The sequence below is a fragment of the Rhinatrema bivittatum genome, chromosome 1 (genome assembly GCF_901001135.1).
Source record: "Rhinatrema bivittatum chromosome 1, aRhiBiv1.1, whole genome shotgun sequence".
NCBI lineage: Eukaryota > Metazoa > Chordata > Amphibia > Gymnophiona > Rhinatrematidae > Rhinatrema > Rhinatrema bivittatum.
Genome location: NC_042615.1, coordinates 434,169,068 through 434,181,187, shown reverse-complemented (window position 1 = coordinate 434,181,187; position 12,120 = coordinate 434,169,068). Strand labels below are relative to the sequence as shown.

Sequence of the window (12,120 nt, the reverse complement as noted above, 5' to 3'; positions counted from 1 at the left end):
AGTCTCTGTATGCTGGTAGAGGTGAATAACCCACTGTTCTGGATTCATCTGACTAGACATTAAGAAATAATAAGCTTAAATCATAAGACAACTTTTTTTTAAATTTATGCTTTATTGAATTTTTTAAACATGACATAACATGTCAAAACAGAATACAGATAAATTTTGTCTTACAGTACAAAGGTAAATAATATTGGATATTATAACAGATTAAATTACCTGTAGGGTAAGAAGAAAAGTATCACAAATCAGGTTTAACAATCCAATAATATCCTCTATTAAAAATTTATCAGTTGATACCCTGGGCACTATTAAATTTAGCAGTAAACAATCTTTACAAATTGAACCATGTCTTGAAATTTATATCTAAGGAAAAAAGAAGTTTAAGATCACACAATTTAAGATTTGTGAACTTTCCTGTTTTGAAAAATATTTCCCCTGTAGAGTTGTTTAAGTTGTATTGTGCACAGATCTTGAAAATTCCAGAAGAGGTAAAACCTGTGATCACTAAGGCTTTTTATCTCCCGTATGCTGAAGTCGATCGGGACAATTTGGAGGAACAAATGCCCATGGATTTAACTACAATACTTGAATCTTCACAAGAAATGATGGTAACATGAAGAAGACCATTATTGGTTTCATTTGCATTTCTTATGGACAGAAACAACATATTTAAACATTTCTTTAGAAATTCTCAAGCTAATTTCTTTGGACAGAAAATCTGGTGTTATCCTGACTTGATTAAGGCGACACAATCAAGAAGGAAGTTGTTTCTCAATATGAGGGGGGAAGGGATCCAAAGAGGCGCTAAGTTTAAATTACAATTTCCTTGTAAATGTAATATCATTTTTCAAGAACAGAATTATATCTTTTTTGATCCACAACAATTGAGGGTTTTCTTAGATTCTCATCCTTCCTCATAAAACCCATAGCTGGATAGGTTTAAAAGAAAGGCGATGGGACTTCTCATGTTTGGCCTTTTTTTCTGATGTTAAAATATTACCTTGTAATATGCTCCTTTAAAGGCTTCTCCCATATTTCCTTTATTTGTTAAAGTACAGTTAATTATTGGATTTGAATTGAAATTTTCTGCATATTATTTAGGTTTTCTTTTTGTACTTTAGAATTTCCATACAAGTGAATGCTTGTTTGTATTTGATTAAATAACGAATAAATAAAAAATGTAAAAAAAAAAAAAAAAAGTATGACATCTCATTTCCTACTATGCGGCAACCTCTTATCCAGCATTATCCTCGACTAGAATCTTAGAGGTAGATCTTCAAAAGATACGCGAGCGCGTATCTTATAAAATCCGAGGTCGGCGCGCGCAAGGGGGTGCACATTTGTGCAACCTGCGCGCGCCGAGCCCAGCGCGCGCTGCCTGTTCCCTCCGAGGCCTCGGAGGGAACTTTTCTTCGCCCTCCCCCCACCTAACCCACCCACTCTATCTAAACCCCCCCCTTTACCTTTGTCGGCAAAGTTACGCCTGCTTTCAGCAGGCGTAACTTTGCGCACGTTGCCGGCAGCCCCGCTCTGTCCTCCGGTCCCGGGGGCTGGTCCAGAGGCCTCGACCACGCCCCCGGGCCGGCGCCACGCCCCAGAAATGCCGCGGCACACCCCCGAAATGCCACGGCATGCCCCCGGACACGCCCCGTCCCGCCCCTTTTCGAAAGCCCTGGTACTTACGCACGTCCCGGGGCTTTACATGTGCCGGCGGCCTATGCAAAATAGGCCGCCGGCACACGCGGCCCTTTTAAAATCCGCCCCTTAGCTTCTAAGAACACTTAAGTCTGCTGGATCAAAATAAGAACATAAGAAATTGCCATGCTGGGTCAGACCAAGAGTCCATCAAGCCCAGCATCCTGTTTCCAACAGAGGCCAACAGAGGCCAAAACCAGGCCACAAGAACCTGGCAATTACCCAAACACTAAGAAGATCCCATGCTACTGATGCAATTAATTCTCCAACATTCGCCGATTCAAGGGAAACCTTGTTCAGTGGATAACCAATTTGTGGTTATCCTTTTCATTCGCCCCGTATATTACTCTTTATTATTCATACTTGTGTTTATTTTCTTTATTTTCTTTTCTCTTTTTAATTTTTGCTTATAAAATCCCTTCTCCCTGACTGTTTATCCGACCCACTTGTATGTTCTTATGGTCAAATGCTTATCAAGGCCGCCACCTCTGTCTCTTCTCATGGGGTCGGATCCGCCTGCCCGACATTGGCCATGTTTTGGCACTGTGTGCCTGCTTCAGGGGCTACGGGAGAGAAATCTACTGTGTGCGGTCCGGGTTCACAGTGTCGACATATCTTCAATTTTTCTGTTGTACGTTGTTGTACATATTGAAGATATGTCGACACTGTGAACCCGGACCGCACACAGTAGATTTCTCTCCCGTATCCCCTGAAGCAGGCACACAGTGCCAAAACATGGCCAATGTCGGGCAGGCGGATCCGACCCCATGAGAAGAGACAGAGGCGGCGGCCTTGATAAGCATTTGACCATAAGAACATACAAGTGGGTCGGATAAACAGTCAGGGAGAAGGGATTTTATAAGCAAAAATTAAAAAGAGAAAAGAAAATAAAGAAAATAAACACAAGTATGAATAATAAAGAGTAATATACGGGGCGAATGAAATGGATAACCACAAATTGGTTATCCTTGAACCGTACAAAAGAAATACCACTGAACAAAGTTTCCCTTGAATCGGCGAATGTTGGAGAATTATTAGTAAAGGGAAAGAGGTTGGTTGGTGCATACTGATGCAATTAATAGCAGTGGCTATTCCCTAAGTAAACTTGATTAATAGCCGTTAATGGACTTCTCCTCCAAGAACTTATCCAAACCTTTTTTGAACCCAGCTACACTAACTGCACTAACCACATCCTCTGGCAACAAATTCCAGAGCTTTATTGTGCGTCGAGTGAAAAAGAATTTTCTCCGATTAGTCTTAAATGTGTTACTTGCTAACTTCATGGAATGCCCCCTAGTCCTTCTATTATTCGAAAGTGTAAATAACCGAGTCACATCTACTCGTTCAAGACCTCTCATGATCTTAAAGACCTCTATCATATCCCCCATCAGCCGTCTCTTCTCCAAGCTGAACAGCCCTAACCTCTTCAACCTTTCCTCATAGGGGAGCTGTTCCATCCCCTTTATCATTTTGGTTGCCCTTCTCTGTACCTTCTCCATCGCAACTATATCTTTTTTGAAACGCGGCGACCAGAATTGTACACAGTAGTCAAGGTGCGGTCTCACCATGGAGCGATACAGAGGCATTATGACATTTTCTGTTCTATTAACCATTCCCTTCCTAATAATTCTTAACATTCTATTTGCTTTTTTGACTGCTGCAGCACACTGAGCTGACGATTCTAAAGTATTATCCACTATAATACCTAGATCTTTTTCCTGGGTGGTAGCTCCTAATATGGAACCTAACATCGTGTAACTACAGCAAGGGTTATTTTTCCCTATATGCAACACCTTGCACTTGTCCACATTAAATTTCATCTACCATTTGGATGCCCAATCTTCCAGTCTTGCAAGGTCCTCCTGTAATGTATCACAGTTTGCTTGTGATTTAACTACTCTGAATAATTTTGTATCATCCGCAAATTTGATAACCTCACTCGTCGTATTCCTTTCCAGATCATATATATATATATATATATATATATATATATATATATATATATATATATATATATATATATTGAAAAGCACCGGTCCAAGTACAGATCCCTGAGGCACTCCACTGTTTACCCTTTTCCACTGAGAAAATTGACCATTTAATCCTTCTCTCTGTTTCTTGTCTTTTAACCAGTTTGTAATCGCCTCCTATCCCATGACTTTTTAGTTTTCGAGGAAGCCTCTCATGAGGGACTTTGTCAAACTCCTTCTGAAAAGCCAAATACACTACATCTACCGCTTCACCTTTATCCGTATGTTTATTAACCCCTTCAAAAAAAAGTGAAGCAGATGTGTTAGGCAAGACTTCCCTTGGGTAAATCCATGTTGACTTTGTTCCATTAAACCATGTCTTTCTATATGCTCTACGATTTTGATCTTGAGAATAGTTTCCACTATTTTTCCTGGCACTGAAGTCAGGCTCACTGGTCTATAGTTACCCGGATCGCCCCTGGAGCCCTTTTTTAAATCTTGGGGTTACATTGGCCACCCTCCAGTCTTCAGGTACAGTGGATAATTTTAATGATAGGTTACAAATTTTAACTAATAGATCACATTATTTAATCTTAACAAAACATTTACATGGGTAGCGAACTACCATTTGAGTCCCTATTTGTGCAGCTAGTTGTCTCATTGCCAGGAATTCTTTCCTTCTACATTGTGTCGTTCTAACAATATCTGGATAAATCCAAATCTGAGGGTTGTAAAATTTAACAGTTCTATTTCGCAAAAATAACTTGAGGACAGTGTCCCTATCAAAGGGGGAAAACAAATTTCACTAATACAATTCCACTCGTTTCCACTGTCTCATCAGCAGATTTCTCGAGAAGTTCAGTTACATTCAGAGGAGATATTTGCTCTTCATTGATCTTTTTAGAAGAAATATATCTTTGCAAGAGGAGGAATAGCTTCTAATGGAATTTTCAAAACCTCATTCATATACTTTTTAAACATATCTTGTGTTGATGTAAATCCGATTTGAGGAAAATTTATTACTCGAAGATTTGTATCTCTCACTTCGTTTTCTAATCTTTCGAGGTTTTTTGCCTGAATCATCTCCCCTTGTAACATTCCCGCTTGAACTTTCTGTACTTGGGATACTCTCTGTTCCAGATCCTCTAATTGTGTATTCTGTTTTACAAGTTGTTGTTCTGTTTTTTTTTGAAAATTTCTTTTATTGAGGCAAATAGGCATTAACACAAATTCTTGAAAGATAAAAAGTACAATCTTCTCACCCCAAGATTTTTAACAATGTTTCCACCCCTCCCATTTACCCCATTGTTGCTCTGTTTTTAATACCCCGTTATTCATTTCCATTGAAATATTTGTTAAATTAGATATGGCTTTTTCCCAACGTTACAATTGCTGTCCAAACAGTATCCAATGTGATTACCAAAGGTTTTTCCAGCTTTTTTATTGGGGTTTTATTGGATATTTCGAAGCCTCCAATGTCCAACACTTCCCTGGATTCATTGGTGGGTCCCCCCTCATCCCCCCTTGAAGCCCTTATTCCTGGATCTCCTTTAATATTCGTTTCAACTGCATTCATAGATGAAATAATTTTTTCTACTGTTAAATTAGACGTTGATTTTCTATGTTCCATGATAACACTTTCTTCAGGGCAAACCAAAAAGGGAGGGGAAGATGTTGCCGGTGCTCCCGGGCTGAGTGATAAAGCTGAAGCTGGTGAATCCTGCTTTGGCTCTACAGTCTGATACACAGCGCTTCCCTCAGGAGCATTCTCGGGAGGTAAACTGAAAAAAAAGTCTCAATTTTTGGCTGGGATGATGTTACTGCCATCTCCCTCAGCTTACCCTTTCTTTTTCGTGTGTGGCATACTAATACACCAAACACACAGAAATAGGAAAAGGAAAAAAAAAAAGGAAATATCTGAGAACAATCAGTTTTACTTTCCGTTACTACTTTGAAAGTTACTGCTATTTGAAGGCTTAGGAAAAGGAAGCAAAGAATTAGATATCATTCAATTACTCACATTTAGAGTAAAGGAGATTTAGGGAAGGACATTCCAAACAAAGCCGGTGCGTGCGCACCAACGGCTGCTGCGAGCCGTGGGTGGGTCGATTTTATGGGTCCTCGCTGATGTCAGAAACCGGAAGTCCAATGGTAGTGGCGGGGCGAGATTTCCTTCTTCACTTCCGACAAAAGGTAATTATTAAACAGGCAAATATTTTGAAGAAACCAGCTTCCCTCTGATTCTGCTCCCTTCTCCTTCACCTCCAATAAGACAACTCTTATCAAGTAAACAAATGACATAGTCTATAAATTGCCTACTGAGCTGGGGGGGGGGGGGGGGGGGGAGGTCATTTGCTTGGGGTGACTGGATTTTCTTTATAGGCGAGGCCATGTCTTCTTTGGCCCCAATCAGGAACTTGGGAGGAGGATGTCACATCTTCAGACCCACGAAACAACAAGGAAGGCTATCTAAAAAAGCCATGAGGGCAACAAAGTGGATTAGAAGTCAAAATGTCCAATCAGAAACTTTATTGAGACGTATTTCCTACTAGCAAGCCCGACTCAGGCCGAGTTTCGCCCCCACATTGGGGCTGTATATAGTCAATCTTAAGGATCAGTCTCGTATGCCAGATTATATCTTATGGTCTTTCCTTCTATCACAGTCTGTGCCCTCACATCTTCAGAGCCAACAGGGGTCCAGGATGACAGAGAAAAGGCTGGAGCAGGCAGGGAAAGTTAGAGAGAAGAGGGCTGGTTGGGCAGGGGCTGAGGAAGGGAACTGGAGGAGGAAAAGAGATGATAACTTCAAAGCCTGCACTTTCCAGGAAAGAAACTCACCCAACATACACTAAAGCCATGCACTCCTACCTGGGATTCAGCTGATAAAACAACAAAAAAACACAACCCACTCCATGACCATCATGTATTCCAGAAGGCTACATTGGAAAACATTCTCGTTTGGGATCACCGTGTTTTAATCCATAGAAACAAACATTATGTGATGACGGACACAGATTCCAAGCATCCATCTAGTCTGCCCGGTTTCCTTTCCTGTTGCAATATTGCAGCACCTACATGCTCCTGCTGGCTTTCCCTTCACTTCCCTTCATCTGTGTACCCAGACTTTCTTGATTTCTATTGCTATTTTGCTTTCACCTCCTCCACTGGGAGGCTGTTCGGGCTGTCCACCACCTTTTCTGGAAAGAAATATTTTCTTGTGCTAGTACTTAGAAATCCATTTTCTGAAGGTTTATTGTTATGAATGTTAAAGATGCTCCATTTTACCAGGGCCTGAGTGGGCAACATGATTTAAAGTCTCTATCAGGTCATCCTTCAAATTTTCTAACAGAGTTCCACCAGGATTACCTTCCATTTAACAGGTTGATAACTGTTAATCCAAAAGCAGATAAGCATCTTGCCAAGCTTGAGTAAAACCTGGAGCATCATCCACCTTTCCTTCTTCAACAACAAAAGCTAAAACTATGAAATACACAGGCAGGGTTTGATTTTTTGCTTGCATTGTTTTTGGACCTGCTAAGTCTCCTCTTGCTCCTTTTGTATCTTCAGCTCAGATCGAACAACGGTTTGGAACTGGCACCATAAGTTTTCATTTGCAACCACCCAGGGAATTTTTGCTATTTTTACAGTATTTTCATCCCCTCCCCCATGCCAAGTCTGGTGATTGCAGTGACAAACCCTTGCACCAGGGCTCCTTCTAAAAACAGGGGTGGCTATCTCTGGTCCTCGAGAGCCAAAAATAGGCCAGGTTTTCAGAATATCCACAATGGAATATGCACGAGAGAGATTTGCATACAATGGAGGCAGTCCGTGCACATCTCTCTCATGCACATTCATTGTGAATATCCTGAAAACCTGGCTTATTTGTGGCTCTAGAGAACTGGAATTGGCCACACCTGATCCAGAACCCCCGACATCATGGGCATCCAAATCCCGCCACTAGGCTTAACCCTTGTGCAAGGGCCAAGACTTCCTTCTCCCTCAGGCCAAGGGCTGTGCATGCCGCCTCCCCACCCCAGTTGACTTGGGAATCATGCAGGGAGCCTTCCACTTGCATTTCTGACCCTTGATATTTCCAACTGTACTCATGTCACACCTTCATTTTCAAATGCAAAGACATGGAGGTCTAATTGCAAAAACAGCATTGCCTAATGAAAAAAGTGCACTACTGGCTTCACTGGAATGATGACTTTTGAAGTTCTCATGACTGCTTAAATGACTTGCAATAAACACCACCAAACAGTTTTGTCAAGGAAACCCCTCTATACTCTATGCAGTGCACGCTCTACCAGGAAATATTCTCTCTCTTTATAAACAGACTACAGCTCCTTCAGAGAAACATTACTTTGACTGTGCAAGAGGGACTGTTCCTTTTCTTTTGGTAATTAAAAAAACATTTTACAACAGACAAATCAACAACTCGATTGTATGGGTATTATCTGGCAATAAAAACTGCTATATCTTGCAGCTGATGCTCTTTAAAAGACTTTTTTCTTTTTGAAAGAAAGGAGCATTCTTTTTTCATTTGTATTCTATTTTCTACTACCAACAGTGGTGTGATTATTTTCAGATCATTTCTCTTGCCATATCACCGACCTCACAGTCAACTCAGATCATCCAACCATCAATACAACAATTAACTTAAAAGATCACTGACCTGAGCCCCATTAGGTAAGTTAATAAGATATCATTACAAAAACAACCTGGGGTACTGTCCACCACACTGTTAATAATAAACGTCTACATCTAAAACATGAAAAATACCCATGCACAGACTAGACATGTGGTAACATGGTAACACTCGCATAATAATCTGGCTAATCTGTACAAACTTGCGAGTACCACCATTTGTCAAGGCTTCAACATTGGTTACTGCTCGTTTGCACATCTTTCATAAACTATCATGATTCAATTACTTTAAATATGTTTTATTTTAATATTTAAGGTAACCGAATTATGAATATTTCTAAAAAGACCAGAAGATGAATGTTACAGCTCTTTCCTCTGTGTGAACACACATACATTATGGAGAACATGCAAAAAATAAATAAAATACACAATAAATCTAAATTTAGTTACACATCTTCCTCATATGTACAGTTTTGTGACAGCCTGCATAAGAAACTCCCAAGCCTTACAAAAAAAACCCCCCCAAAACAATCAACACACACACACACACGCATACCAGCAAGTTTCACTTCTGGGAAGGTGGAACAGCTCTTAAGGCTCTCTGTGATCACTGCAAAAAGATTGCACTGTTCTAATGAACAGAGAATGTGCTACAGGCAAGACATAAGCTCTCTTTTCCAGTACCCCGCTTTCTCCCTTCCAAGCAGAATTTATAGATTAAGCCTCGCTAGTCGCCCAACCACACCTTCATAAACCTGCACTGCCACGAGGGAAGAGATTTACAATCAATAAAATTCCTTGGAATACATACGGAAGCTGTGGCCAAAAATGCCTTCTCTCACACGTCTGGCGTGACTAATGCTGATGTGCCCCCATAAAACAAACACCGTGAAGGAGGAGGTGGAGGAGGAGGGCATCGTCAGCAGCGTGTGTATCATTTATTAGTCACCTTTATTTCACTTATTTGCCATCGACGTGTGGCACAAGTCAGTGATAGCATCAAATCACAGAAATACAATCTAAACAGCGACAGAGAACCTGTGGCACTTATGATCTATTGCCACTTAAGAGGCACAACTACCAAAAACTAAGTTGCTGGATTTTCGTTCATTGTGCTTTGCCCTGGTTATAACTGTTCCCCCCCACTGAGGTTGGGTGGCAGGGCCTTAACCCCTGCTCCAACAGGGATTTCATATTAGCCAAAAGGCCAGGAAAGGACGGCCATCAGCATGGCTCAGCCCTTACCCTTGATCGTAGCCAAAAAAAAAAGAGAAAGAAGTTAATGCATAGACTGCAAGCACCCCCTCCAATAATCAGCCCGGTAAAGCCAGTTGCTCGGTACTTGCAAGGCAGCCGAGCTCTTCCTGGATTTTTCAGGATTCTGCCTGGAGCTGAAATGAAGCTGCACCGCCCGGGAAAGGGGGGGGGGAGGCACACCGAGTGCAATCACAGCCCAGCTTCCACCCTAACCAGCCTCAGCTCCGGGAGGGGGCTGCAACCCGCAACCCTCCCCGGCAGCAGAAAGACGAGAGAATCCGGCCGGAGCAAACCGAAGAGCAGCAAAGCTCGCTCTCTGAAGCCCGACGTGACCTGGATCCTAAAGGAAGCGGGCTGCAGCCTACACACGCAGCAAAATCAGCAGCACAACCATAATCATCATCATCATCATCACAAAGCGTCCTATCCCCGCACTTACCTGCGTGCTCCCACCGCAGCCCATCTCTGCCCCCGGGGGGAGGAGGGAGCAGATCCACCGCAGCAGCAGCAGCAGCAGCTCCCCGAGAGCCGGCGCTGTGGCTTGTTTTGTGTTGTGTATACGGGGGGAGGGGGGAAGGGAGCCGGAGCTGTGCGCGTTTCGTCCGCGCCTATGCGGGGGTCTCAGCGGGCAGGGATGGGCCCGAGCCCCCTCGCCTGCTCCATGGGGGGGAGGGGGGGGGGTATAGCTTATTCCGTCGCCTCTTCGCAGCCAGAGGGTGGGGGATGAGATATGCGGCGGACACGGACGCTCCCGCGAGTGCCGTGTGTTAAGGGAGCCGGTGCGGCCGCTAATGCGCTGCGCTCCGCTCCGCTCCGCCCCGCCCCGGCTGCGAGTCCCCTTAGTGGCCGCGCTCAAGTCCCATGTAAAATATATATTTATGTATACACTCGGCACTCCGTAGGTTTTACAGGGCCGGGTTTATAGCTTCGCTTATTGTTCTTCTCCTGGAAAGTATTACCAGCTCGCAAAAAAATTCTTAACTTTGATGTGTTTTCATGGGAGATCAAAACCAAGCCATCGTTATTTATTTATTTTAAAGCCGATTTCCTGCCCCAGTGTTCGCGCGTATCCAAGGATCCCCAGCCCCTGCTGCCACGCAAACAGACGTGGGAGTGGCCACCGTTCAAATGCTATTTTAAGTGACACCTTGCACCATGTGAGGTAACAAAGCGAGCCGTGCCCTAAAGCCTCATTGAAAAACATATTGGGCCAAATTATGCTTTTTATTTCTGGCAGGAAATAGTAAAAATAGAAATGATCAGTTTTTGAAACAGAAAATACAGGAGTCTGAATCTTGTTTTGGAGGTACCAGATTATAGTACAAAATCTACTAAAATCTCAACACTGAACAACATATCAAATAACTTCCAGTTTTCCTAGTAACCCAGACAGATGGATTCAGGACCAGTGGGTTATGCACCTCTACCAGCAGGTGGAGACGGAGCAAATTCAAACAATGACATCAGCCTGCCAGTATTCTCCCTCTCCAGCAGATGGTGGATGTGCATTTCCCTACTGGTGATTGCTTCAAGTTTTAGAGGAGAAAGAAACAAGGAAATTGAATTCGCCCTGCTCTTCTGCTGCGATATCAAATGGTCCCTCCCCAGTTGAGAATTCCTCATATGAGTACCTTGGTCCGGTAGCTGATTTTCTCAGCCAGCGTGGAATTAGCTGATTAAAACAGCTGAAAGGCAGCGGGTGCAGGAAGCCGAGTATGAGAGTGACGGTATATGCCCTCTCCCCCCCGCAGCCGGAAACCGTCTCTGTTCTCAGCTGGGTAAGGCTGAGCTCAGGTAAGGTTTAAAATAAAAGAGGAGAAGGAGACAGAGTAGAAGGTTATTTGTAGGCCTTCCTCTGTGCTTGCTGCGCCGTTCTGACGGTCATTCCCACTCCCGTGGGAGGTTAAGGGACTTGGGCAGCCTGGCAGGTTGCGCAGCCCAGGTGGGGTAGTTCCCGCTGTTAGGCTTTCTTTTCTGTGCACCGTGTGGTAGACTGCAGCGGCATTTTTGTGCTGCAGTTTGCCCACGAGAAGCAATATCATCTCCCTCAGAGACTTTAGAGTCAAAGGTGCAGCCGCTCCCCTTGAAGGAAGTGGCAGATGGACCCATTCCTTTTTCTCAGAGTTGTCCCCTTCTAGTAATTTTAGGCCCAGGGTAAAAAAGAAGGGGGATAAAGTGCAAGAAATAACGAGCCAGGCAGTGGTAAATGCAGATTTTGAAGTCCATGTTGTGCCTCTCATCAATTTTTTAACCTTATGAGGTTTCACTGATTCTTTGGGAAGGAGGATTAAGGGGCGGGGGGGGGGGGGGGGACGACGACCCTCAGGTGGAGTTGCTCTCTCTTCACTTGACTTTTTTAATGCCTTGCTGGGATTAAAGGTTACTTTCTGAGGTTTTTGTCCTTTTCCTGATCCTACAACTTTCTTTTTATTGTCCTCCCATTTTCTATACCTTACAGGGGGAGGGAAAGGAGCAATGAGAGGAGAGGATCGCCTTGCTGGTGGCTGGAAAGAATCAGTAAGTACTGCTTGGAGACATTTTTTAAATT

The 12,120-nt window shown here is 43.2% G+C and overlaps 1 protein-coding gene across 1 annotated transcript in view; it reads right to left on the bottom strand.

Annotated features, from left to right (window-relative positions):
* The window catches only part of SLC44A1 (solute carrier family 44 member 1), a 353,381-nt gene extending 342,629 nt beyond the window's left edge, over positions 1 to 10,752 (bottom strand). The window contains exon 1 of the mRNA XM_029604664.1: positions 10,012 to 10,752. Coding sequence (XP_029460524.1) covers positions 10,012 to 10,035 — 24 coding nt within the window. The 5' untranslated portion in view covers positions 10,036 to 10,752. The remainder of the gene's footprint in view (positions 1 to 10,011) is intronic.
* Between the last annotated feature and the right edge of the window lie 1,368 nt (positions 10,753 to 12,120).